The sequence below is a fragment of the Streptopelia decaocto genome (genome assembly GCF_964273445.1).
Source record: "Streptopelia decaocto genome assembly, chromosome: 5".
NCBI classification, from domain to species: Eukaryota; Metazoa; Chordata; class Aves; order Columbiformes; family Columbidae; genus Streptopelia; species Streptopelia decaocto.
Window position 1 is genome coordinate 64322381 of NC_138659.1, and position 27992 is coordinate 64350372.

At 35.9% G+C, this 27992-nt stretch overlaps 1 protein-coding gene across 3 annotated transcripts in view; it reads left to right on the top strand.

Annotated features, from left to right (window-relative positions):
* The window catches only part of ATRNL1 (attractin like 1), a 488525-nt gene that overhangs the window by 83896 nt on the left and 376637 nt on the right, over positions 1-27992 (top strand). For 2 of the 3 annotated variants that reach the window (XM_082052467.1, XM_082052469.1), the window contains 7 exons: positions 1525-1679; positions 4541-4594; positions 11657-11741; positions 13660-13868; positions 16062-16180; positions 22236-22368; positions 23661-23842. In XM_082052467.1, the coding sequence (XP_081908593.1) occupies positions 1525-1679; positions 4541-4594; positions 11657-11741; positions 13660-13868; positions 16062-16180; positions 22236-22368; positions 23661-23842 (937 nt within the window). The remainder of the gene's footprint in view (positions 1-1524; positions 1680-4540; positions 4595-11656; positions 11742-13659; positions 13869-16061; positions 16181-22235; positions 22369-23660; positions 23843-27992) is intronic. The other variant, XM_082052468.1, reaches the window with a different exon arrangement.

Here is a 27992-nt window from a genome sequence, read left to right on the forward strand (position 1 = left end):
AGTAGAACCCAAATATCATGTCGTTCTAGATAGATACCGTATGTATTCTGTATGGAGCTACTTCCTGGTTAGAAAACTACACTTACATGGTGCTCTGTTTTCAGTGTAAATTAAGCAGAAATACACAACAAAAATGCAAGTCACTTAAGAGAACAAAAAAAAGGGGTTAAAACCAGAAGCACACTGGTGGTATGCTGGTGGCTTGAGGGAATTACCATATTTTTAAGCAATTAAAAAAAAAATAAAATCTCATTTACTTGCATTTAATCTTTGGTATTTCCTTTGACATTCCTTCTAAGGATAGGGGGGAATCTATTTAAATGACAGTAGGAGAACTTAGGTTTAATGCCTTCCTCTCAGCTTACCCAAACCCAGTGATGATGTGAAAATCTTGAACAAATGTTATCAGTGCAATTCAACAGAGACATCAGAAGAAGAGATCATAAAGTCAGTATGTTTGTTACAAGAAATAAATTACAAAACAGTTTAATTGCAGGTGTGAGCAGTGTGCAGTAACACCAGTGAAAGTGAGAGCTTAAACTTGAAAACTGCTGGATTACTTAGGCAAATAAAAGGTTATTAGGGGAATGTAAGTAATAATCAGCTCTTCACAAGCTGGTCTACTTACCTAATTGAAGCTGGCAAAACCCACAAATTGTTACTCTCTCCCTTGCTAAGATTTATCTGCTGTGCTTGAATCAAGTTTGTGTTCTGTTGTACTCAGCCCCACCTGTCACTTTTAAACTGTGCTGTTGAAAGCTCTTGGCTACTCTTGGGCCGGTGGTGTCGGTCTGGCACAAAGCAAACTGCACAGACAGGCTGAAATAAATGAGGAGACATCAAAGACTCAATGTGAGGGGACTATTTTGTTTTTTTTGGTACTGAAATTCTATATGTTTGAGTTTGCCAGCCTGAATATATTTATGAAGCAGTGCAAGTGTTCTTTATCATACCTCAAACAACTTCTACCAGTTATTTTCCAGCTCTGTGTTCACTTAATAATAATAATAATAATAATAATAATAATAATAATAATAATAATAATAATAATAATAAAGTTGTCTCCTTTTCCAGTACTTGGGATGGTCTAAAACTTATTTTACTCTTCTAAAGAATTCTTTATTGGATTTCTTGATTGAAAATAAACAACTTGGCTAAGGATAGACAAGAATAGAAATTAATACTATGAATGGGTTTTCATTCAGTTTTGGGTAAAATTTACCATATCATTAATCATTTCTGAAGAATGTAAACATGATGTAATTTATTTCTGTGAATTATTTGACAGACTTTTTATTAATTAGGAAAAAGCATGGCATTTTAAATGAGTGATAAATATACTTATTGTAACATGAGAAAATTAATAATCTTAGAAACATCAGAATACATTTCATCATATTTACTGAGTAATAGCTTTAGTGTAGTGTTTTCCTTGAATTTTGTATTGTATTAATCTATACGTTGTCTTGATGCACATATGTAGTTTTTCACATGTTAGTATGTATTAATTCTTATATTTTGCAGGACTATTTTGAAAGAGAGTGGCTTTGCAAGATATCTTCATTCAGCTGTTTTAATCAATGGAGCTATCCTTGTTTTTGGTGGAAACACTCATAATGATACTTCCCTGAGTAATGGTGCAAAGTGCTTCTCTGCTGACTTTCTTGCATATGATATAGGTATGTATTGTATTTTTCTCATTGGAGTTTTAAATATCACCATATGGCTTTCTCAAGTCCAGCTAATGTGGTCCTTTAAAGTCTTGATTCCAAACACCTTGAAGTTATGTATAATTTATATTGTAAATTAAAAGCAGGCTTTTGTTCCATAATAGTCTTAAGTTTTTGGTTTGTGGGACAAAGCACAGTAGTTGAAATGATCAGTTTATAAAAATGTGCATGATACTGTCTTAGAATATCAATACTGGATATGTTAACAAAAGAATTGCATTTTGGTGTTATGAAAATGTACTGAACAGAGACCCTAGTGCTTATTACCACCAAATGTTGATTTATTTTTCATATTGAATATATATGTAGTACTAATAAAATATGATGCTGAAATTTGAAAACAAACAACACAGAAACCCACACAGAAAACCTAAAACACAAACCAAAATATTTTTCCGCAAATAATCCTTGAGAGTTTCCTGAAAAGGTTTGGAATTGGAGGTATTGCTCAGCTCACCACAGTGGGGTGGTGAGGTCAGGGTTGGCAGCACGGAGACACGAGGCTGGGGTGGTAGGGGGTGATGCTCAGGAAACTCTGAAAGCTGCAGCTGCCACAAGGTGAAGAGCAATTTGAAAATGCAGGAACTCTACAGCACATGAAGCAGAGTGATAGGGAAGAACCTCTTGGAAACTGCTTGTGGTAGGCAGCTGGTTGTAGCCAACAGGCACAGGTTGAGGCTGATGACAGAGATGTATGGATTTTGCTGGAAATTTTGCTCTGACAGGTTTCTTCCCCTCCTCCTGCCTCTTCCCGTGCATTTTGGATTAGAATGTTATTTAGAAGGTTCCTGCCTTGGAGGCTGAAAGACATGACTTGATCAGGATAACCGCCCCAGTGTGTATCTGTTCCGCATGGAGCCATACCCCACCCACAGTCTACCATGAGCAGCCTTGCTGAGTGGGAGGAAAATTCTGGGGTGTGCTCCCCCCCTATATAGACTAATGGGATAACTACATTAAATGAATCGGGGCAATAATAGACTATGGAGTACTTCTGCACCGTCATGTTAAGGATAAACTCTGTTTCCATGGACAACATCACAATGAAAATGTTTGAGCTAGTTGTGTTTAGTTTCATGGGACAGAAATCTCAGGAGGATGGTGCATAAAAAATATTTACTTCAGAAGCACCAAAACTTGCTAGTATGCACTACAAATGTCAAAATACAGAATTCATTCCCAGTTACAGGAGTTCAAAGGTAGAAGCAAACAGTAACAAAAGAACCCCACGAAACTTGAGTGACAAGCAGCTGGGAGGAGGTTGGGCTGTCATTCAGGGAGACTGAGATGATTGGAAATGACAGCTGACATGAGATAATGTTTAATGGAACAGGGTGCAAGTCATACCCTTAGGAAATACAAATTTCCTCCTGCAAACTGAAGGCATGTTGATGGAAATGAGAGTGGCTGGTGTGCCCAAGTCAGGAGTGGCATGTGGCTGTAGAAGTTGCCTATGCAGTCCTAATGATAAGAAGAAAAGAAAGCATTGAAGCCGTTCTCAAGGCCCTGGATATTTTTGTAGAATTTTGGCAACACAGATTTAGGAAAGACAAACTCAAACAGAGTAAGTGGTATTAAGGCTGACTTGAAGCATGAGGAGCCTTTGGGAGATGATAAAAGGATGTGGTATATTTAGTTTTGCTAGAGAGTGCTTGAGAGCAGAAAAGATTGTTGTTTATAAATATATGATAAGAATACACTTTGGAGGGAAGCTGCTTAAGGTAAACACAGTATTGTGACAAGACTAGATGGGTGTAAGTTTTCAGTCCGTAGAATAGTTTCAACCATTAGAGCTGTGCAGTTATGGAAAAGCCTCCCTATAGGATTGTGAAAGCTGTAAATTTAAGCGAATTTAATGAGTCCATAATCTGTTTCCTGTCTTGTTTATTGCCACTGCTGTTCTTCCCATAAATAGTTTTTTCCCCTTCCCTAACTTTTTCATGACCATATTTTATGCATAGGCTACAAATATAAACACACAGGTCATATTTGGGCCAAAAAGCACAGCCCCTTGTCCTGGGAGCTAAAAATTCGGAAATGTTATCGGAATAGTCTGGGAAATGGACTTGTGCACAATCCTGTTGTGAAAAGCTTGGGGATAGTGCCGGGAACTGTCTTGGAACTGTTTATCAGCTAGAAGAGAGTGAGACATGATCATTTTTATAGGACTAGCTGATGGCTCTTTATGGCTTTCTGTATAGATACCAAGACAATATGTTTGCTTTCATGTGAAAATAATCGTTAAATTGAGTACATGGAACCATATATGTGTTTAGTTCCTGCCAGTATCACCAAGTGTGCAATTGACTGTATCCCTGCATTACACGTTCTGTAGCTGCTCGTAGGCAACTGGTGGTGTGAGCGATCGATTTTATTCTCATTTCAGTTTACGTCTGGTTTTAATTTTTAATGAAACAGAGCTCCCTCTTCATTTTAGAGGATAATATTACTTATTGTTCTACATTTATTTGTAGAATGTGCACTTGAAAATCAATAGTATAAGTCCCAAGATCTGATTAAGTGTAACTTTCTGACTTTCACACACCAAGAGTTTTTTGTCCTATTTCATAAAAATGTTGTATGCTGTGTTGTTGCTGTTGTTTTCTTAAGGTGGAACAATATTTTAGTTCTTCTAGTTGATTATGATTTTTAGTACAGTATTTGTATTTTCTTGCAAGTCACATCCTCCATGTTTATCAAATCACTGAAGTACAAAAGAAACAGATGTAGTAATTACTCTTTTAAAAAAAATTAAATCTATGAAGATTGATTTAATACAAACTTAATTTTCTCTGTTATTTGTGTTGCAGAATTAAAAAGTCTCACAGCACACATTAGATACCGATATAGTTTTTCAGATAATAGTAAGTGCTTATTTTACTAAGAAATAGATAATTATGGAATAGATACATTTTAGAATTTTACTTACCTTGTATCATGAGTTTTTGAACAATGCTTGGAAGACAAAATATATGATTCCATCAGTATGTTTCCTAGATACCTTGCAAATGATGGAGTGTTATGGTCTTTCTTGTAAAAAATGGGTGCTTTCTGGAAACCAGCTGAATCCTAGAGATAGAGCCTATACTATTTACATTCAAGTCGGGCTATAGAGTAGTTCTGATTATATCTCTTAGTATATGTGGCATAGTTTTATGGATAGATTGCTTCAGCTTTTTATTATCCATGAAAACACTGACTGTTTTTCATATTAATGTGGAATAACTATTTGGGAGGTTTAATCTCAGTTAAGTTTAGCTGTCGAAGAGGTTGGCTTCTAATACAGTCTGGTAAGCCAAACTCCTTCTCTAGTCAATGTAGGGAGATGAGGATCTCCAGAGAGCAATTAATTTTACCAAGACAGGATAGAGCTGCTTTTTTTCTTCTTCTTTTTCTGGAATCGATATTTGCTGTCCAGGTACTGAACTAGTCTACATGCGTAAGTTTGAGCCAGTTAGACATGAGTGTTGTTATCCAAGAGCTCAGCTCAGTTATTTGAAAAGCTTACTGCATCTGAATGTGTTAAAGCTGAAGACTTGGAGGTCTGGAGATGTTATAAAAACCATTACAATGCCCTAATTTTCACAGTTTCATATTGTTTGGTGTGTTTACGTAAATAGCAGTAAACATCTGAAAAACCTGCTGCATAAAGTGAGCTTTAGAGACCTCTGATATATTAGAAACCTCTGATGTTTTACCACCAGACTTGCTGCCAGGTTGCTCTGGTAACTCCTTGAAGATCCACAAATGGTTGTCCTCATAGAGGTGAGGTATTTTCTGACCATGCTGTGGCTGCTTACGTTACGCTGGAAGAGGAACCTTGGCAATGGGGACAGGGTTGCCATTGGGCTCAGATGCTCCAGTTGACCTGTGGTTTTCTAACCAATGTTGGTTGTGGTATTTCTTTATCTGCTGCTCACCAAAGTGCCGTAGTTACCTGTTCAGTACATAGAAAGAAGCTGAGGGGCCTCAGCTGGTGAGATCCTGCCTGCTACAGGTGTTACTGTTGGTGTTCAAACTAGGTGCTTTATTAAATTCTTCCATTATAGCATTTTGAAAGATACTTGTAGCAGTTTTCTCACTTAGAAAAAGATTTTGGGTAGGTGTATATAGCAAAAACATATATGCAGTGCTTCTGCAAATTTGTGCTTTGTGATGGCTCTTTGGAAATCAGGAAGTTATATACGCAAAGGACAGTTTGTGTACAGTCATCATACAAAATAATGACAGTTAATATGCAAACTGGGATGTGCATGTCTGAAAATCTGGTTACATAATTGTAATTAATTAAAAGGGATTTATCTTTCAAAATAAGACACTATCTTTTTCTTAGTCAGTGCTGTGTAACTGAGGAACTATATGTTAGGAGCTGTACCCTGAGTTCTTCCAGTTCCTTAGCACTACTTTGTAGTATAGAATAACTGCTTATCACCACTGACTTAAAATTCTACAAAGTGCTCAGATCCTGCAGACATTAGTTTAAATAAACATGTAATAGAACTAGAGGAGAAGTGTGACACACATCAGTATGGATGTTTTGCTTATGTTTTCTTCTTGGTACAAAGTTTGACATTAGTTCAGTCTGCTTTTTGTCCTTCAGGAGCAAAATCACACAAGTCAGTTACTGTTACTGTTGGCCTTGTGTCTCACCACTGCCTACACAGTGTGAGAGAAATATTTATGTATATGTGTATAAACAAATGCATGCAAGTACGCATGTTTTCAGCCCAAGTGTAGATTAAAAATTTCAGAGCTGTATTGTAAAACTTTAGGATGGATTTTTGAACTATTAGTTTGGCATTAATCTGACCTTTTCTTCTTTTTATTTTGTGAAACCATGATCCAGGAGCTCTACATGCCCCCTCCCCCCTTAGTTTAGATTATATTTTGAGTATTTGGGCACAAACTTGGCAGCTAAACATTGATTAACTGGACATACCGTATCAGCATTTAAAACGGAGAATCAGAGACTCTAACTACTCTGACTAGTATTAAAAACAAACAAACAAAAACCCAACCCAACCCAAACAAACAAAAACCCCAAAAAACAAAGAAACAAAAGACTTTTACTAAGAATAAGGATATTGATTTTAATTTCTGTCCAAATGTTAATGTTTGTAAATATATTTATATATGCCTAAGGCAGTTCCTGTAGTTTCAGTGTATGAAGTATTTGGTCTCTGTCCTTCTGTTTCACGTGTGCCAATTGCTAAGGTATCTGGATACCCTGGGAATGTGCACAGAATGACTGACAGGGATCCTCTACAAAAGCCGAAAATCTGAAATAATTGGAATGCTGCTTGCATGCTTCATAGTGGTAGTTATATTTCACAATTTTCTGTATCTATGGAAGAAGTGTAGTAACTCACACATTTAAGATAATGGTATAGTTTGTAATGTTTCTTTTTATAAGACTTGTTACTGTCTGGGTTTCAATTTATTATTAATATGGATTAAATAATATACAAATTGAATTGCTTACGAAAGACAATATTGAATGTGAAATGTTAAGTCTCTTCTAGGGTATTCAAACAAAGCTTAAAAACTTCCCTGTTTGGAAAAAAAACTTCAAGATTATCTTATGAGACAAAACTTTTGTTTTGCTTGTAATCAAACATATTGCTTGTATTTTGTAATAAAATAAATTGGTTACTCATAAATTGCTTGTAAAATAAGTTGTTTCAACTCTAGTCTTTGTCACCAACAAAATGAATGAGTTTAAATGTCAAGATTTGTTCTTTTTCATTGCAAAACCATCTATTTTTTACAATTCTCCCTCCTTCTGGAGTAACAAATGGATTATCAATCTGCTATCACGAAGAAAATGTAAAGCAGTGGCTGTGATAGATTAAGTTTTATGCATTCCTGAGCACTTAAGTCATAAATGTAATTCTGATTCAGTCTGTAGTAGCAATTACCTCCATATCACTGTACTATTAGAAGAGCAAAACCATAATAATACAAGGTACTAATTGCTCCATTTACTAGTAAAGCCCAAGGTTGTTTTTTTTAATATTGCTTAGGGAGTCACTGTTATGTATATAGACTCTGCTATAGATGTTAGATCTATATCTTAAATTCATGCTATTTAAAACAGCTTTCTTTTATGTTTTCATGAGGATGAGATTTTTATTATCTGAATAAAGAAAAATATTTATGCAGTCTGGATTGAATTGGAAAATAAGTTTTTGGTCATACCTAACTTTCTTGGTATTTTAGTTGATTATGGTGTTTAGTTGTCCAGAGTCACAGAAAAAAGAGAACTGGACAGGAGTATCATGTGTGTCTGTACTTTGTGAACCAGCGTTTCTTCTTTTACCAGAATAAAACTGAGTAGTTATTAGAGATATGTATAGAGAACATACAAGTATAATGTGACACTGGATTCTACATAGTATGTAAGGCTGTGGGTGTTACAGAGTGTGTGCGTGAGCAGAAACCAATACATTGCCATTTCAAATATATTAAAATACTTTATGTTTACCTTAGAAAATTATTTCTCAATTCTAAAGTATGCAGTCTCATATATCTTTTCGTAAAGGTTAGCTCCAAATGTAGCAAGAGTTTGTCACTAGGCCTTCCTGCCAGTGCAGAATTACAAATGTGATCCTGGATGTATTGAACAGTGGTTGGTCTGTTTAGAGAGTGTGTCCTAACAACTTTTGCTCCCTATTGCTATTTTGGTTTTCCCCCTCTGTTCAGTGGAACAACATTAACTTGGAGTAGTGGAGAGTTACCTGGCTTGAACAGTCAGGGCGTTTTCCTTAGAGATGACAGCTGTAGGTTTAAATCCCGTAGGGTAGGAAATTGACCTGTTTCCCCTACATCTTGGATTGTTACTGTAACTGCTATTAAGCTATATAAAATAAGTATTATTTTCCTTTATCATATTTTGGAAGCATGAACCCTTTCATTCTTTAAAGGAAATGGTGAGAGTATCACTTTGAGAGGTTCCACCTGCAAGTTCTGAGTGGACATGGTGCTTCTGTTCAGTCTTGAGTGCAGTATTGGGCATTGCAGAGAGGGGGAGGAAAGTGAAGAGGAGGTATAAATCAGCTTCTCTTTGGTTCAATGCTTACAGTTTTTCATCTGAGTTTCTAGAGTGTTTTCTGCAATGGAAATATTTCAGTCGGTTGATGTTCTCTTACATTTTTTACAAATTTTTTTAGATTTGGGAGTGAGTTGTCAAGACTTTCAGGGTCATTCTGAGTCTTTTTTAGTTATTGAAAATAATTGAGATGTCTATAGTACATTTAATAAATCACAGGAAGAAAGGGGAGAGTGATCACCTTTAAAACAGCTTGTAGATGTGTGGTTCTCATAAGTAAAATTTAAATAGGATGTATTTGGATACTCAACGTGTATAATTTTCAAAACTCTTTTGTTAACTACATTCAGACATGAATTTAACGGAATGTGTTAACTTGTCTGCTCCAGTTTTGCCCTAACATTTAAGAAGTACATTGTTCAAAATCAGATGTGAGTGGCAAATGCAAACTTTATACTGCTTTTTGCTCCTAAACAGATTTTTAATGATATCTTCAACTGTATGTCTGAAAAGCAAAAGTCACTCATAAAAAGACTTGCAGGACTAAGAGGATAGAGCTAGGATGTTATATTTCCCTTGTATTTCCTTCGGTCACATTTTGTTAAATCTGATCTTAAATATTTTAAAGCAAATCTATATTGGAGTATTTTACTCATGTGACTATGTTGATTAGAAATGTGGCCTTATTTTTCTATAAAATCATGGATATGCTATTATAATGCCATTGTATTGCTGTAACTGGTTGTATTTTTAGTAATCTGAGCCATAGCGTATTCTCAGGGCGTGTCTTTATGTCCCTTGTAGACAGCCTGAACTCCCATCCAAGTTCAAGTTCTGTGACATTTTCCTTACCGTTGCAACCTTAAGAACTTTTCTATAAAATGCATTGGTCATGTTCTCTGATACCACTAATGCAATATTACCAGTTGGGTGTAGATGAGAAGGATATGGATGACTGGACAAAGTACAGCGTGCCGAGGCCTGTCCTGTTGGAAGGGGGACCCTGGAGTGCGCTGCCCTATTCGAAGTTCACCTGGGTTTTTTCTCTGCCACCATCAACTGGATCACATCAAATCCTGTGCATTTTTGTGGTGTGTTTCATCATGTAAATAATTTGTATGGCTGGTGAATTCAGTCTGAGACAATTCTGTATCATCTGGTGACCACATTGAATCAACACCAGGGAGGACTATGGATCTCTTTCTTATAACGCAGTAGAACTTGATCTTGAAGTTGAAGCCTGACTAACACAACAAAAAGTCCCTGTATTCCTACTTGTGCTTTTCAGTGACTAAAAATTCTGCTAATTAGTTTGGAATGAGCAGTATCACTCCTTCATCTGCTTAGTAACTGCATCTATTAAAAGCAGTATATGCTTCTATGTGCTATGTATTGTACCTAGGTACATAGAGAGAATACAGTAAGTACAACCAGTATAACTTCCACTTACTATCTGTATAATACTTCAAGAGTACATGACATTTTACAGAGAAAAGTACGTTATTCTTTACTACTTAGAGCTTACCTTCATTATTAGACTTCATCCAGCTAATAAAATGCGTACAAGGCTGTAGTATCAATTAGCAATGTTGAAATTCATACTGTGTTGGCTGCTTGTTACTTTCTTCTTGAAACTGTACAGTAAGTCTGGAAATTTGAGTACTTGGAAATATTTAAAAGAATTCTGAAGATAACAGGAAGGGATGAAGCCTATTGGAGTCTTTACCAAAAATCAGTTGGTTAATTGTCTGTATTTTGTATTAACCAATCTGTACAGAGAAACTCAGATAAGGAATTTAAAGGTGAGCAGAAGTATTATTCTTGCACAAAGCTCTGTTCAGTAGTCACTGAGAAGGCTGGGAGGAGATAAGAGAGAAGGCTATTTGTAACGTGCTTCCTTCCCCCTTTTTTTCTTGTACTTTATTGAAAAGACCTGCCAGTTTGACAAACACCGTCAGCAAGAAAGGAATTATTATATCTCCAGCCCTCAGGGGTTTCTTATCTCAAAACAGGCCTTTATTATGGTTTTATGGTTTTCCTTTGGCATTAAATCCCTCTTTTTCTAAAATAAATTTCAAAGTATAGGAGACACTATGGATTTGTATGTATGTTTGTAAACATACAACAAATAACATGCAACACTTTTCAAGATCAGATGAAAGTTTAGTGTGGGTTTTAAAAAATAGTTTCCTTCACCATCAAAGGCATACGAGCCCAAACGTGCTGTTTCTCTTAATGTTCAATGACTTACAGCAGCAAGGACTTGATTTCAGGGTATAACAGCAAGATTTTGCTGTTCAGTTGTGTCACTAAAATGCTTGCTTTTTAGATATTTTAAAATGGCAATATTTTCTTGAAATAGAAATTCAGGATTGTTGATCACTTATTGTCCATTAAATAATACTGCTTTTAGTCTGAATTTCTAATATAATTCAAACACCTTAGAGACATCAAATAACAGTGTTATGCTAGGGGATACACAACTTTTACATGTAATACTACTCCTACCTTTGTCTGGAGCCTGTGATCATAAACTTCATCTGAAGCCTGTGATCCTAATAATCATTAATTGGTGCCCCAGTACTGTGATGTCTTCCATTGAAACTCTTTCAAGGAAATCTCCCTGGCCTGTATGTACTTTCACCATTCTATTTAAGTAGAGGAAATAACAAAAGAACAATTGTGAGAGATGAAGTCTTTTAATAATATATGAATTTTATTACAATACAATGTTAACAATTATAGTGACAGAAGGCAGAAATTGAGAAAGAGGAGAGATTTTTGGGCATGCATTGGTCCTATATGTGAATAAAACTATTTTATAAATGTTATGAATTATTTTATAAATGTTTTCATATGCTTTTGTTTTGTCTTCCAGCTTGTGATGAATGGAAGATTTTACCAAAACCTAATCTACATCGAGATGTCAACAGATTTGGTCACACTGCTGTTGTCAGTAATGGGTAAATGAAGTGTATTTTACATTTTCCTGACTGTTTTTCTGAATGAGAAAACCACGGCAGAAATTACAGCTGTGTGAAGTATGGTTCAGTGTCACACAGCCGATACAATTTGTTAACGTGAAAAGTAGTGCTTATCAGGGGCTTGGTAATCAGTACAGCTAATCATCAGTTTGTTGTGCGCTGGAATCTGTTCAGTGGCTTTTTGTGTGAACCTTGTAGTGTTACCGAGGTGCTTCCTTAGTATTGTGAACTACACTGAATTTGAAATTCAGTACCAGCTATAATCCTCACTTAAATGTGAGAAATCTTTTTCTCTTTACAGCATGCTATAATTCCTTGTTTTTCTACAAACATAACATTAAAATATGTAACTAAAATTTGCTTGGAAAAAACAAGATTTTGAAAGATACTGATTTAATTAGAAACAGCATGATTTTGGAGATACTGATACAGTGATCATCATTAACCACTTGCAGGAAGAAAAGCCTGGCAGCATCTAGACTATATTAAGTATATTGCATCTCCTCTAGAAAATGTAGCGTTATTTGCATGTTGTTTGCTGAGTAGAGGAGCTCAGTAGAGCTTCATCATCTGGAAGGAGCAGATGGAGTGGATCTGGAGTTTGCTAGATTTGGTGGTTGAACTTAGATGCTTCCCTCACCCCAACTCCCAAAGATAAAACTGTAGGACAAATCTCTCCTTTTGGTGGAAAAGCTGTAGAAAACTGTAGTCAGGTTTAAAGAAATTTTTACTGTTTACTTGTCTGACTTTTACTACTGCTGGTTGCCAAGTGGCCTAATGTCTGACAGTTGCAGTATGACAGGTGACTGTCTTAATGTGTACTACTGATCTTTTCTCTTCTATGTTATTAATCATCCTAATAAATTCATTATTTAAGTAGATGTGGGCAACTTGCAGATCCTCTATATGTGGATGTTGCTTAGGTCAGAAGTTATGGTGGTGATAAGTAATACTACAAATAAGAGTTGGACAGATTTAAAAATAGTAGTAAGTTATAGCTCTGGACACAGAGCACTTGAACTTATCCAATGAACAGGTTACTTCGTTGAGAGAAGATTGCTCGGAATTAATGAATTCTGCAACTGGTAGTTTTTCATCCTGATTTGTGTTGTTTTAAGACATCTAAGCTATGTCTGATACTTTGAGAACCGTCACTTCCAATGAATTAGATTCAAGGTGAAAAAGCCCATGTGTTGTTTGTGGTGTGGTTTGTGTGTGTGTGGTTTTTTTTTCCTTCCTGAACTCAATTCTATTTTTAGTAGAGTTATATGTACAAAAAAAGTGTAATATGAGATACTCTCCAAAGATTTCTGCCGTTGGTAACTGTATGATTAATTCTGTCTTAAGAGTGTATGATACAACTGAGTCTTTCTTATTATCTTTTAACTAAGACTAATCTTAAATTTAAATAGGAAGGGTACGGTCTCAAATCTCGTCTTCCAGTTCTCATGTTACCAGCTTCTGCACCGTAAATGTTACAGAGAGAAATATCCATGTGCCAATTATTGTTGGCTGTCTTTGAAATCCTCTTGAAGAAAAATGTTCTCCTTTCCTGCAAGCCATTATTTCACTCTGTTCTCATTATCTAACTACAAAAATGAGTAGTTTCCTCCATAGCTGCTCTTACCACACACTTGGTATATGTCACTCACTAATACATATAGCACAGTACACTCTGAGCAATTTTTTTATTAGTCTAAACTACCATGGAGAAATACATTAAAAAATTGACAGTCTTTTAATGGAACCGCTGACAGTCTTTATTAGACAGGAATGAAGAATGCTTTTTATAATATTGTGTGTGTTGTTTTTTATTGTATATCAAGACAGCTAAAGAAATATATATATATATATAAAGCTACCATAACAGTTATATTTACTTGCATTTTTCTATTAGGTCCATGTATATATTTGGGGGTTTTTCGAGTGTTCTTTTGAATGACATCCTTGTGTATAAGCCTCCAAACTGTGAAGCGTTCAGAGATGAAGAGCTGTGTAAAAATGCTCGTCCAGGGATAAGGTGTCTGTGGAACAAGAAACACTGTGAATCCTGGGAATCTGGCCATGCTAATAACATCCTTAGAGCAAAATGTCCTAAGAAAACAGGTAAGTTAATTCTAGTCTTACAGTGTCAAATTTGCAACGTGAGGTAGGAGATAGTGGAGGGGAAATCCAAAATGCCCCACAGAAAAACAACCAGGTGGAACTAGTGGTTGGACTGTTCCTCTCTGAGAATACCCAAGGCAAGAGATTTATGGATCAGTCTTTTAAATCATTCAATTCTGGATTTTTTTGTTTTAAATACAGGGAAATAGGAAAAGAAGAGCGCAAGTTTAAGGTCCTAAGGGGTACAAAACATAGAAGGTTTCAAAGAGAAGATTTTATTTCCCTGGGGAGCTAAAGCATAAAGTGACTTTAGATTGGATTTGGCTTAATGCGTTTGAAGCATTTATAAAAGGTTGATCTTTAAAATATTGTAACTGAGTTAATTTTTCTATTTCTCCACCTTCTCCTGTTTCAGGATGTCAGTGTGTATATATATGTATGTATGTGTGTATACATACACACACACACATATATATAAGCCTTTGTATTTTTCTGATTCCAAGAAAGCATAATAGCAATCAGAGTACAGATGGGCACTGCAAGTGATATTGGCATTACAGGCATATGGCACTCTCCTGTCTGTATGTACCAGTATCTGAGAGGGAAAGCATTCCTGCTTTCGGTCGATTACCTATCGAACAGGAGTATTTGTGTAGTAGAAAATAGTACAGTCACAGCTGGAAACAAACTAGAGGCAAACGAGCCCTTTGCAGTTTGTCAAAATGGGTTCAAGTCTGTCATGTGAATTTTTGTGCAGCATTGTGATAAATATATTGTTTGAAACAGCAATTTAGTGCTATGAATAACTGTTGCACCCTATTCCTAAGTATTTTGGCTTGTCACAAATAAATTGCTTGTGAAAGTGGTGTTCTTATCCTTCACATGAACAGAATATGCGTCCCTGCTACATACACCTGGTATTTTTTCTGTGCTCCTTTCCTTGTAGCACAGTATAAAATTCCTCACCAAACTTTGGCTGTGTGCTACATGTATGAACTACAATATAATTAACCTGCCAGCCTACTTTGAATGTTTGTTAAAAAATTATTAGCTCTGCTATTATTCAATGCTTCAAGACCAGTTTGTTTATCTGTTAGCTTTTATTCGTTTCTGAACTGGATATAAAGTTCCAAACTTGGAGAAAAGGTGCATTATATAACAAAAATGTTACCTAGGTAACTTTCTGAAGAACTGCTTTTGTACAGTTTCATAACGTTTAGATATCTAGAGTTTAGAAAGTTTCAGCTCTTTATAAAAAGAAAAATCTTGAGACACTAAATTCAAAGGTAATACAGATGAAAGTGGATCCTGCAAAAACTGATCGGATCAGCAGCTGTTTAAAACGTAAACAAAACAAAGCACAGACAGGCTGAAGGAAAATCAAAAAGAGCAGTTTCTGAAGTACAGCTGCTGCAGCGGGAATAAACAACTAAACCTAAAAGAGATGAGGTGTGCAGAATTCCAGTTCTGAAGAAGCTGTATGGATGGTGCCACTTTGCTGTTGTGGAATCCTTCCAGTTTCAGGTGGTAATATTCTGCCAAAACCCAACGTTTCATATATTCTTTTTTACCACTTAATTGTTATATGGTTGAGGGTATCATCTGAGAAAACACTGAGAGTCAATATTAAAGGATAAGCAGAGATCTTAGTGGGTTTTGAAAAGATCAGTTTTTGGATAGTAAGGCTTCCCTGGCAAGAGAAAGAGCAGAACTGTAACTTAACAGTCCTTCTGAAGTTTATAACTTGAGTTATAAAGACTTAAAATGTTTGTGTGTTGCTAATATCGATTTCAGGTTTTCTTCAGGTGTAGGTTGATTGCTATGCAAGAAGGCGATGGTAAATGTAGTGAATAAAAAAAGAATTAAAAAAATCTGTGTTAAACAAGTGAAGAATGAATAGTTTAAGAAACTTTCTGATGCTCTTATGTGGTATGCTAAGAAAGCTTGTATGCTGCAAATCAGTGAATGCTCCTTTAGTTGATATGAGACTTATGAACCTTCAAATATAGTTGTTACTAAGGGAGTAAATCTTATTAACTGAATAGAATTGATTTCCTACAGTAACTTAAACCTTTATCAATGGCTAGAGACCAATAAAAGGATGTATCTGAAAATACTCGAAGCAAGTGCTTAAAATGTGGTATTATTCTCCTTCTGTGTGATGTTTCTCTTTGACTTTCACGTGTGTTACAGCGGCTGCAGATGACAGATGTTACCGGTACGCGGACTGTGCGAGCTGCACTGCCAACACAAACGGCTGCCAGTGGTGCGATGACAAGAAGTGCATTTCAGCAAATAGCAACTGTAGCATGGTGAGTCTCTGCAAATCTCTCATCATGTTATTAATGCTCTTTCTTTTCTAGCTAAAGCAGAGGCCTGATGTAGAAAATGAAAGGGGAACAGTGGACTAATACTAGATTGTTTTGAAGACAAACATAAGCATGTTTTCCTGGCTTTTGCAGGAAAAATGTTGCAGAGGGCTGCAGCAAAGCTATCTGTTCCAGGGAAGAAAAAAAGTATTGTTCAGGATTGCGTTACCCTACTTTCTGTCTCTTGGGACAAATATTGTTATGTCCTAATTAATGACATTTGGAATGTCCCAGAGTCATTATCAACTTGGATTTTGTGCATGTACTGTGTACAGAATGCAGGCAGAAACCATGGAATCCCTTGAAGGGTAAGGGTGGCTGTTTGGTTTTTTCCCCTTTCAAACAAGGCCACGTTAGTCTCATTTGTCTTGGTATTCTGATCGTTGATCATCATAGAAATGTTTTGCTTTAAGTTGCAGAGTTACTTGTCATCTTATTAAAGGAATATGAGCCTCTATCACCATGAGATTAACTGGCTTGTGATGATTTGCTAAGATTGTTATGATCTTTGTAATTACAAGGAATAAGAACATATTGATTCATACAAGCTTGTTTTTTTCTATTTTTAATGTTGCTTTTATTTTACATTGTTGTCTACCAGCTGCTGCATCTCTTGCTTTTTAATTTGATTTTTGACAAGCTTATAATAGTATTTGAGCTTTATAAATTTTGTCTCCTTATATTTTTCAGCTAGCCACAGACAACTGGCTGTACTTGAGTTCAAAATCCTTTCTTTACAATCTTCCATTAGTAAAAGTAGCTTGCTCTCTGGTTTGAACCTGATGCAAATCAATCTTGTTCTCCAGACAAATTAAGGTGTGAGTTGAATTGACTCTTAACTCAAATTTTGCCTGTTCAGAGTGAGCACAGCCAGCTCTAATCACTGGCATTTGTAGCTAGTCACTACTAATAAAAGCAATGCAGACACAAATTCATCAGCAGCCACGTTGTAAGTCTCTCAGAGGAATTTCACATTCCAGGCACTAATAGTTAGTTTCCTTTGTGATCTTCAGGGGCTCTTCCTTTCCTAACACATTGTACTATATTAGGTGCCAATTTTCTGACTGTGTTTTTCAGCTTTTGAGCAAGGAACAGTTGCTAAGGAGCAGACCATCCTCATTCCTAGTAAATGTGGAACATTGGGTATTTTAGCAGAAGGTTCTCTGTTCAGTATTCTTCTTTGACAACCTTTCATGGCCAAGATTATCGACATAATTAGCAACTGATGTGCCAGTCGTCTCTATATCATTGCCTGTCTTTTGTTCAGGGTTTGAAGTGGATAGCAAAGACTGTTAGTGCAGTTACTAAAGAATGGGATAGTGAAAATTAATAGAAAAGATTTCTGAAAAGAGTTATTATCATAAGCTAAAGGTGCGTATTGCAAAATGGGTGTGTTGGCTGGGGGATGATGTAGACAGAATTTTGCATCTATCGACATAAACCTACCAAAATAGCATCAACAGAATGGCACCATGTGGAGAAATGGAATGGATCAGGCTGATTATCCATTTTCATAGACTGCTACTTCTGGACTAGGCCCACAAAATGAAAATGTTGTGACAGTACTGTGATGGTGATATGGGATAACAAGCTGTAGATTTAGAAACATCACAAGGAGAAAGCCCCATTTTTGCAGTTGTGCAAAGACCTTGATCTGTTACTTAGATCATAGAACATCCGGATGAGACAGACAGTAATGTTTTAGAATCTGTTGCTTTCACATCATGGAAACTGGCCAGCATACTAAAGATATGTTGGCAATCAGTTTGGCATTGGCCTCGTGGTCATGGCTATTTGCAAAGCAGTGGCTGCTCTGCCGATTGGAAGGGCTGTAAAATGCAGAAATATCCCTGAAATAACTCTGCTTGGACAGATGTACTTCATAAGTAGCGCTAATGCACTGATGATACACATATACCTGCCCATGCTCACCAGCTAATGTGAGTCAGCAATTAACAGCACACTGTTTTCCCCTGCTCTGCAGACTCATGGATCATCAAGGTATATATCATATTCATATCTGATGCATTTGCAAGTGCAGGCTTGCAGAGCCAGGTTGTTTTGGAGGTCTGGCTCATTTCAGCACTAGAGAGCTGTCTTCTTTATGTCCCATAAAACCTTAAGTAAGTGGGATACCTCTGTAGTCTGGTTTTAGTTGATCCCAATGGTTTTTGATTCTTTATATCTTCAAAATAACTCTTCCAATTTCCTGGCTCCACACCAAACTCAATTTCAGATCCGAAAAGCAGACCTGAAAGGCAAGCGTCAGGAATTAACAAGAAATGGCTTCCTTCTCCTCTTCTGTTGATTTACTCCTCTACAGGAAAAATTGAAGGAATCACTGAAGTTAGGGTAGCTGTAATAATATGCTCCACTGGCTGTCTACGATGTTGGCCCGTAATCCTTCAGTTTATAGAAATGTTAGCTGCACACACTAGAAGTCTGCAAATAAAATAACTTATTCCCATATTACTTAAGGAAAGTATTTTGAAGGCTTGAAATGCAGCAGTAATATAGTACTAATCTTTACCTGAAAAATGTTGATTGAGAGAATGTTTTATTTTCAAGACCATACAAATGCTTGGAAGAAAAAAATTGAAATAAACCCACTTTCCTTATGAAATTTCAGCTCATATTCTGAATCTTCACATGAAACTTATTGAAATACCTTTAGTTTTACTGTAACAAACAGCAAACATATGGTAGGGAAGAATAAAAAAATTGGGATCAAGAACATGAGGCAATAGCACATGAATGTAACACTTCTTCGGTGACAATATGGACTCTGATGTGTCTTTTCAAGTGAAATGCATGTGTCTTTTGTTTGGAGAGACTGTGATGGGAAGAAACACAGCTGAAGTATTCCTGCATGCAGTCTGTGGTGCATTTTTGAAAGCCTCGTTGTTTTTAAAAGCTACAAGGGGAATGTGTTGCTTCTGTAACTGTGACCAACCACCCCCTTATCTCCAGTAGCAGCCTCTGGATTTCTTGTGTGTTGGTCTCCACACCTGCAATATGATAGAGCCCCAGTTGATGTAAGTAACCTAAATACAGCCCAAATTGCTATGTAATTAAGAGCGTTCTATATCTGAGTGTGGCAACATAAACTAAACGTTGTCGAACCCATGAAGGGTATGATAAAGAGCATCTTGCTACAGGATATCGGATGCGAGAGGATGCTTCAAAGAGAGCTATAGTCCTACATTGTTAAATATTTTTACACAGTGCCTTAAAGAGAAGAATTGTTGTCTTTTTGTAATGCCTGCACCGCTTCCAGAAAGTTAACATCCTGTTTCATGATGGGAGTCCTTGGATGCTACACTAATACCAATAATAATTATAATAATCATAATAATCACAGCAATCTGCCTACATTTGAGGAATTAAAAAAATAGTCAAGGGGAAATATATAAAGTAGTAGAAGGAATTGCGAATATAATTAAATTTATCTTGGAGGAAAAAAAAAGAAAGTATAAGACTAAGGAGTACCCAATAGTAAGATTTGGGAGTAGCTTCAGAGAAATAGTAGCAAACCTATTAGATTAATTATTTATGGTTAGACTAGGCAAACTGGACAAGATTATACCATTAACTTGAAAAATCCAGGAGGAGAAGAGAAGTACGTTATTTAATAGCAATTTCCGAAATTCCAAGATAAACTACTGTAATATTTTCATTCTACAGTAGCTGTGCAGAAAATCACTGCAGTTCATAAGTCTGTCTGTATACCACTATATCAAGATCAGTACTGAAAAAATCTAAATCAGACATAACAGGGAAACTTTATATATAACATGATTTACTCATACTTTGGTATGTAAACATTATAAATATCCTAGAGCATTAGAGAACTTCAGTAGCAGATGGGCTGTCATATTTCCAATTTTTTTTGGGTTTGGTAGCTTAAGTTATAACCTTAATAATGTGTTAATACAAATTACCTATTGGATTCACATCTACATTGAACTAATGAGATTTTCGGGCAAGCAATGTTTAAATTGGATTTAAGGGAAATAAGTGCTGGGAATAAGGGAATACAGCAGAGAACATTATTACAGAATAGTCACTAGTACTTTGAATTTTATTTTAAACATTAAATAACCAGCAGACAACAAGCTTCATGATTAGAAAGTAATAGAACAAATATCTTGGTTTTGTTGGAAGATCAAAATCTATATGTAATATCACTGAAAATTATATAATTTTCAAAAACAATCTGAATGCTTAAAGATTTTGAATATGTCATCATGAAGTGTTAAAAGTGAGTATTAGATGCCATATTGTAAATGACCAGATGGTGGTCACTGGTCCTCTAAAATTCGCTGTAAAGCATCTCTCAGGCAGTTTTGTGAATATGCATCATGACTGAGTGAAACTATAAATGTAGATTTGTACCAAAGATTTCTTTCTTTTGTGCTTTACTGTTTGTATGCATTTATTGGCCTAGATAGACATTCTTTTACTTTGTCATTGCCTTTTGCTCTGTTTCATACTGTGGTGTAGATGCCTCCTCCTAGAACTGCTTCTCAGCTTCTTTCTGCTTCACAGTAGCCTTTCTTGTAGGCCAGAAAAATACTAAGTACCTTTTATAATAAGCTCACTGATGAGCATCTGATACAATAAAGGCAACAATCAAATCCCTAAACAGCAGTGTTCTTCAGCAGGAATGAAACTAGTCCTGTGCGAGATTGAAAATTCATTTTAACAATTGCCTTATTTTGGGACTTAAAAAAAATAATCCGAACAACATAAAAGGAGGCTGGTTGTCTGCCCTGCCCTCCTGACTGCAGTAGGTTGATGTCCTGTCATCGCTATTACTCCAATACCAACAACTGTGTAACTTACTGTCATATTGCCCCTTTAGATGTGCTTTGTCATACTCCAGAAAGGAAAGCAACCACAACTGTGATGTAAACCATATATTTGCTATTTAAGTGCAATCTGGTTTTGCTACTATGTATGAATGTATCTTTTGTTGTTAGAGAGAGACAAGAGTTGTTAGGATTGGACAAGGTGACGTCCCAAGCTCCCTTCCAACTTCCACCATTCTGTGATACTGAGAGTGTAAGGCTGTCTTGTATGATGACTTAATTTTAATTATTAACTTGAAATGAAGTTAGTATGGACAACCTCATGAGGTTTTATTGTGTCTTAATTAAAAGTACTCTGTGGTAGAGGAAGAAGACTAACTTGGAAGGGAAGACCCCAATTTTCAGGGGAAAAAAAACCCAAACCCAAAAAAAAAACCCCACGTAAAATACGTTCAGTGTTTACTCCTTTTCTTGTATACTAAGGTACCAAATAAATAATGTCATTCCTGGTTTTTTTGGTCACTCTTTGACAGAATGGTTTCCTGTAGGTTCTGTAAATTCTATACTAGCTATGTTGCATGCAAGTTTAAATCTGTAAAATAGCATGTTTGGAATTTTTGACAAATCCTTCTTGTGTTTTGTGACTACTGGTCTAGAGCTCCTATTTTTTTTCATTTAATCTAGATAAAATGAAGTAGAGGATATTCTTGCACCTTCAGTCAATGATGTGTAGTTATTTTACACCTTTATCTTGCACCATTTTTTGTATTCTGTTTGATTATTTTCCTTTACTTTTTTTTTTACTTTTACTTTATTTTATTTTACTTTAAGCCGCATAGAATGAAATAATTTAGTGGGTGCATATCCTTGATCTTTCTAAGAAGCAGAGACTTAGTTATTTAAACTCTTCCTGTGTTATGTACAGGGAAGTAACATCTTCAAAGTACTGCTTGACTCACTCGAATCAGTTGTGTAGGACAGGTGAGGTGATTTCTGCTCTGAAGATGCATTTTGTACTCTCTGCCAACTGATAAGGGAATCTAGATAAAGATCTTAAATTCACCGTAGCTTTTAGGTGGCTGTGATTTTTCTGGGAGGCATCCACTTGCATTTCAGTTTTGACTTCTGGTTTGTGGGTAGTTTGACAAGTATTTGAGATTGTGTTTTGTCCATTTCGTTTTTTATAGTCAGTTAAAAACTACACCAAATGCCACGTGAGGAACGAACAGATCTGCAACAAACTGACCAGCTGCAAAAGCTGCTCACTGCACCTGAACTGCCAGTGGGACCAGCGGCAGCAGGAGTGCCAGGCGCTACCCGGTAAGGGCTGTGGGGCCGCGATGCCGCTTTTATAGCTTTCACAACTGAGTAAATCTCTGGTGTTATTGCCAAAGAATGTTTGTTTGTTTGGGTAGAGCTGGGTTTGTTTTACTCGTGCTGACTCTCCTCACCTGACTGTGCCTGTGAACTGTTCGATATGTCAATGCTGCCTTTAATCTTGTTAGGAGAGGTAATATTATTAGCGAAGGCATAATGGGATGTACCTCTGCCTAAGCCGGCGATGAGTTCTAACCTGTGGGAGATCAGTGAGAGCAGAGCTGAATTGCCATCCCGAGTCCCTTACTGTTACATATTCACTGACACTGTTACTTTTGCTAGCTGAGGTATTATCTTCTAAGTTATACTTCAATTATACTTAGATTTTTCCTGTGCACATAGAGCCTAAGATCTAGTTTCTTGATTGTCTAATGTTGGTAATACTATGAAAGCAGTGAATTTTAAAATGTTAATATAAAATATTTTCAGAAGGTGACTGCTAACATTCTGAAATAACATTTATACTGTAATTCATAATCATAACTACATATATGCAGTGAGATATCAGAACCTTTTCCACTTGATCTTTATGTCCAGATGGGGTGAAGGACCAGTTTTTTTCGCACAAATTATTCATTAAATAACATAAATAAATTTATTCTATGCAGCTTAAAACTGCATTTGTGTTATCATTGTAAAGATTAACTATAACAGTTAACAGTTCTGAATTATTAATCTTCTAATAGTTATCTGAATCTGAGTAATGCTGAAATATGTTGAAGAGGAAATATTTTCTAAGATCTTATCTGAATTTCCTATCATTTTGATTGCATTCCTACTTAAGCAAATCTAAATGCAAAGACAGGATGATAAAGCAAAGATAGGGTAAATATGTGATCTCTTAATTCTGAGACAATTGTTTTCAGATTTTGAATATAACATGTTAGGTAAAGTGATTGTTTAAAGTGCTATTGTGTATATACATAATCTAATCTTTAATATTTAGTTGTGCACAAATCTGAATACAGGCAAGAAATAATGTCAAAATTATATTGTTTCACTGAAACTCAGGATATACCTTATAAATATTTTATAAGTTGTTAAAAGTTTCTTTTAATAAAAATACACTACTCAATATGTTACTACTTGGTGTTTTAGAGTTTATGTGACATGAAAAGGGAAATTGAGTGTGGGATGTAGTCTGAATTATGATCTCAGGAAGATAAAATTCAGACTCCCTTAGGTTTTGAAAATCTCTTTTCAAATCAGCTTTAATCATATGCTTTTTACACTAGCTCATCTGTGCGGGGAAGGATGGAGTCACATTGGAGATGCCTGCCTCCGCATAAATTCTAGTCGTGAAAGCTATGACAATGCCAAACTGTATTGCTACAATTTAAGTGGGAATCTTGCCTCATTAACAACCTCAAAAGAAGTGGAATTTGTTCTGGATGAAATACAGAAGTATACACTTCAGGTAACTTGAGTAACAGTAATTGATGCTTATGTGAACTAAATTTGCTTTGAGAAATCTATTTCAGGGATTTGCCCAAAGAGAGGAAAGATTATGCCTTCAAAGAAATGTAGCATGGTGCTAAAGACTGATGTAAGTGGTGTGCAGGATAGTAAGGAAGTCTCTTGTTTGAAGCTAATGACACAGCAATTCCCAGGTGTTTCTCCTTACCAGATTTAACTGTTACAGGTTCCTGTTTACTTTCAAGATGTGACTCGAAAGAACAGTTGGAACAGTCACCTGGGAAATCCCAGCCCTTTTCAATACGCTGTGACAGCAGGAATCAAAACAAGACAAAATAATTTTCACTGTAACAGAGAAAATATCCTGACTTTCACATCACTCTGCGTAAAACTGCTCACGGGGTTGGTTTTGGGTGGTGAATAGCTGGGCTGCAGCAGTTGATGATGGAGTGGTAATAAGGTGGATACTTCCCCAGAAAACCCTATATAACTGGTATATGGGATCAAAGGGTCACAGAGAAACTGCACTAGTATGTGAAGCATGTAGAAATTCCCTGTAGAGCAGCACTGGAATGAGCCAGGAGCTAATTAGCTTTCTGTGATAATGATGGGAGAGGGCTGAAAATTCTTACATTCTTAATTCTTAATTTCTTAACTGTGGGACAGGAGAAGGGAAGTTGGAGATTAATTACCTTTCCATGGGTAGTCAGGTTCATTTTTTTTAGCAGTCAAATATTCAAATGATTATTACTTTGTTTAAACTGTTGGAAAGCTTCCTACATCATTGGTACACATGTATGAAATATATGTATGCTGAAAATATGTCAAACACCATAGTTGTACACTCAGGCAGGATGCCTTAGCAGAACAAGATTCCATTACAAGAAAATCAGTTCATCTCTGCAAAGGACATTTTGGAAAGTGTGCTTTTTGGTTTGTAGAACATGCAGCACTTCTTTGTATAAAACCCCTAATTTTTAAGGAGCTTAGGATTTTACAGTTACAGGAAAATTATAATTATGAATAATATTTAAGGCTTATATCAAGCTGGTGTGTCATCTACAAAGCTGTGTTGCAGATGAATTGAGATGTCTACAAAGGAAGTGGAAGTTAAGGTTTGACTTTATGTTATAATAGATCCGGATGCAAGAGTTTAAAGGTGTATCCTGTGAATCAAAATATTCTGTTATCCTTTTTATTGTTCCATTTCAAGGAGGAGATGCAAACGTAGGTTATGTGCTCAAGTGTTCTTTGTTTGGTTGTTTTTTCCCCCAGTAAATATAGGACCTGGACAAAGCAAAATTGTTTTACTAGAAACACATGGATTTTCTATTATTTGCTAATAAAGGAGAGAGAAAAGTAATTCTTCTGTGTCAGAAGATCTCCCCTGATATTGTACTTACCGCAGCCTTGAAACACATTCTGTCTGTCCCCTCTTTGATATGAGATAATGTTGAAAATGTAATTGAAACCAAAATAACGAAATCACAAATGGCAATGATTTCTCTGGTTATTTATATTGCTGCTTTTTTTTTTTTTTTCTTTATTTATTTTTCTTTTTCCCAACTCCTGTTAAAACACTGCACAGGAGGCCTTCAAATCTAATAGTGTGTGATAGAGTACTGATATGACTGATATTACCTGACTGGCTTGAGGGGTAGGTGAGAAATGGCTTTTTAAGTGTTTGGAAGCTAGATTTTCATTGTGTTTTAGAGCTTAGAATTTCTACAAGGTGACATCCTGCTGAGCATGTCTTTATTTACATGAAGTACATCGTGAGCCAACGTGATGTGAATTTGAGATACCTCACATAGAGTTTATGCAATTATAGGCAAATGGATGTACTTTAAAAGTATATCTTGGGTTAAATGATCATTTAGTTTTCAGAATCTCTAATGAAATGCTATCATGACTTATGATGGTTTTCACTGGCATTTAGAAAAATAAATTTGTTTAAACTCATATGTGTCAGTCCAGTTCCAGTAACTCTGTATGAGGCGGCCTGAATGAATGACAGAGGCTCCCTGAAACTTGGCTTGATTTTCTCTTGTCTGCTGTTTCCTCTCAAACTGCAATCATAATGATTTGAGGTATTTCATTTTAGTTGTTTTCCTAACAGGTGGTTATGTGGAGTTCACAATGTAGTCAGAGCAACTGTAAGGTGAACACTATGCCTTCAGTCTGTATTATTTATGGTGGAGTTTTGACTTGTGTACTTAATATCAACGGCTTTAAAATCTTCTGCCTATGTGAAACAAAGGTTTTCAGGATTAGTGAATGTGTCAGAGCAACATTTGGAAATAAGACTATAGGTCTGGTTTTATCTGCTTTATTTGATGTTCTTGTACTGAGAAAAGGAAAACAACTCTGCCAACTGTTGTGTATTTTACAAACTGTTAAAATAGTATTGGTAAATACTGCAACCTGGAAGGACTTAGGAATTCTTTATTGTTCATAGAAACAATGTGGGACTTTGTAAGTTGTATTCTAATGCACTAAGTCCCTGTTCTGGTACAAAATCAGGACCATTTCTTCATCAGGTTTAGGATAATACAAAACATTGATGCTTTGGGAAGATTCAGAGGGAAGAGGCTGTCACTGTCTCCACACCTGGTCCAGACCTCATTGTGTATCAATAATTTCTCTTAATTCCAACACCAAATTGGAAATGAATAGATTTTGTTTTAAAGGATAAGGAGAAGATTCATTTGGTACTAAAGTAAGGGACAAAAAGAAGACCTTTGTAGTGTGAAGTCAAAATGATGTTGAATTTGTACATGTATTCTAATCACCAATAATTTAATGTCTTTTTCATTGAAAATAAATGAAATTCTTTAAGCAAATGACAAAGTAAACACAGTGGCTAGACTACAGATTCTCGTATTAAAACAAAATGACACTAGATGTTTTTTCGTATATGCTGTTTTGTTGACCTAGTAAGCAAATTATGAAAGAGAAGATGGGAGTTTTTTTTGCAAAGTAGATAAAACAACAGCAGTATGAGGTTAATTAACTGTTCCTGCTAATATTCAAATGTTGTATACTCATTTAAAAGTACAATTAGTTCTCTTGGGAGTTTGCTCCCAACTGTGGGATTTAACTAAAAATAATAATATTCTTGTTAGCATGCAATAAATTCTGAGATTTAGTTTTGGTGTAGTAAGCATAAACAAAGATGAGAACAGTTTTTAAACAATGCCTTTCATTATATAAACTGTTTGCAACTTTTCTTTACCTTGCTCTTCTCAGGGTTCAGCATCCTTTTTAAATTACACTTGAGTGTAGGTTGCCATTAATTAGTGGGCTTTGCATGGCAGTGTTATTCCTTGTTAGCTCAAAGTATTCTCAGAGGGCTGTATTATTTTATGGTTTTATCATATGTTTGGCTGTAGAGAAGCTGACATCTACCTTTTTTTTGGCTTTTCCTGAATTAGTCCCACTTCACTACAGTGTCTATCAGTCCCACTTCACTATTGCGGTTTGAAAAGTCTAACAAATTACTTCAGCAGTTCATCTCCATGTTGAAGTTGTAGCATTTTCTTCTGACTTCTAGGAAGTTCAGAGCTCAACTCCCTTTGCCTGAGAAGAGAACCTGAATTGAAAAAACAATTGTCCCCCAGAAAGAAGAAAATTCAAGAGTATTTTTTTTTTTTAAACCATTTCCACACCAGCAAAATTTGAAAAGAGTAGAAGAAATAAGTGCTATTATGACCTAATCTATGACTCTTACTACTAATTATGTCTAGATTTCATCATATATGTCTAATAAAGACTGAGACCCTTAAAAAGCATGTAGTTTGCTTCCAGTACTTTTAATGTATCGTTCACGGGGTGAATGAAATACAAAATGTGTAGGTATCTAGCATCGTTATAATTCAGTTAAGAATAGAAACCGCACAGTGAGGCAGTAAACAGAATGGTTGGTTTCTCATCATATAGCTCTTTTTTTAGTAAGGAGGTGTTTTGTTCATAATGACTCAGAAAGCAGGCAAACTAACTGCAGTCCCTTCTCAAAACTCTGCGATGCACACATTAGAAAATGAGTTAGAAGTGTATAGTACACTTCCAGGGCAATTTAAGATCCGAAATGGAAGGGATTTAAGTAAAGGTGGGGATAAATTTCTGAAGAGATATATAATTCCTCAGCAATT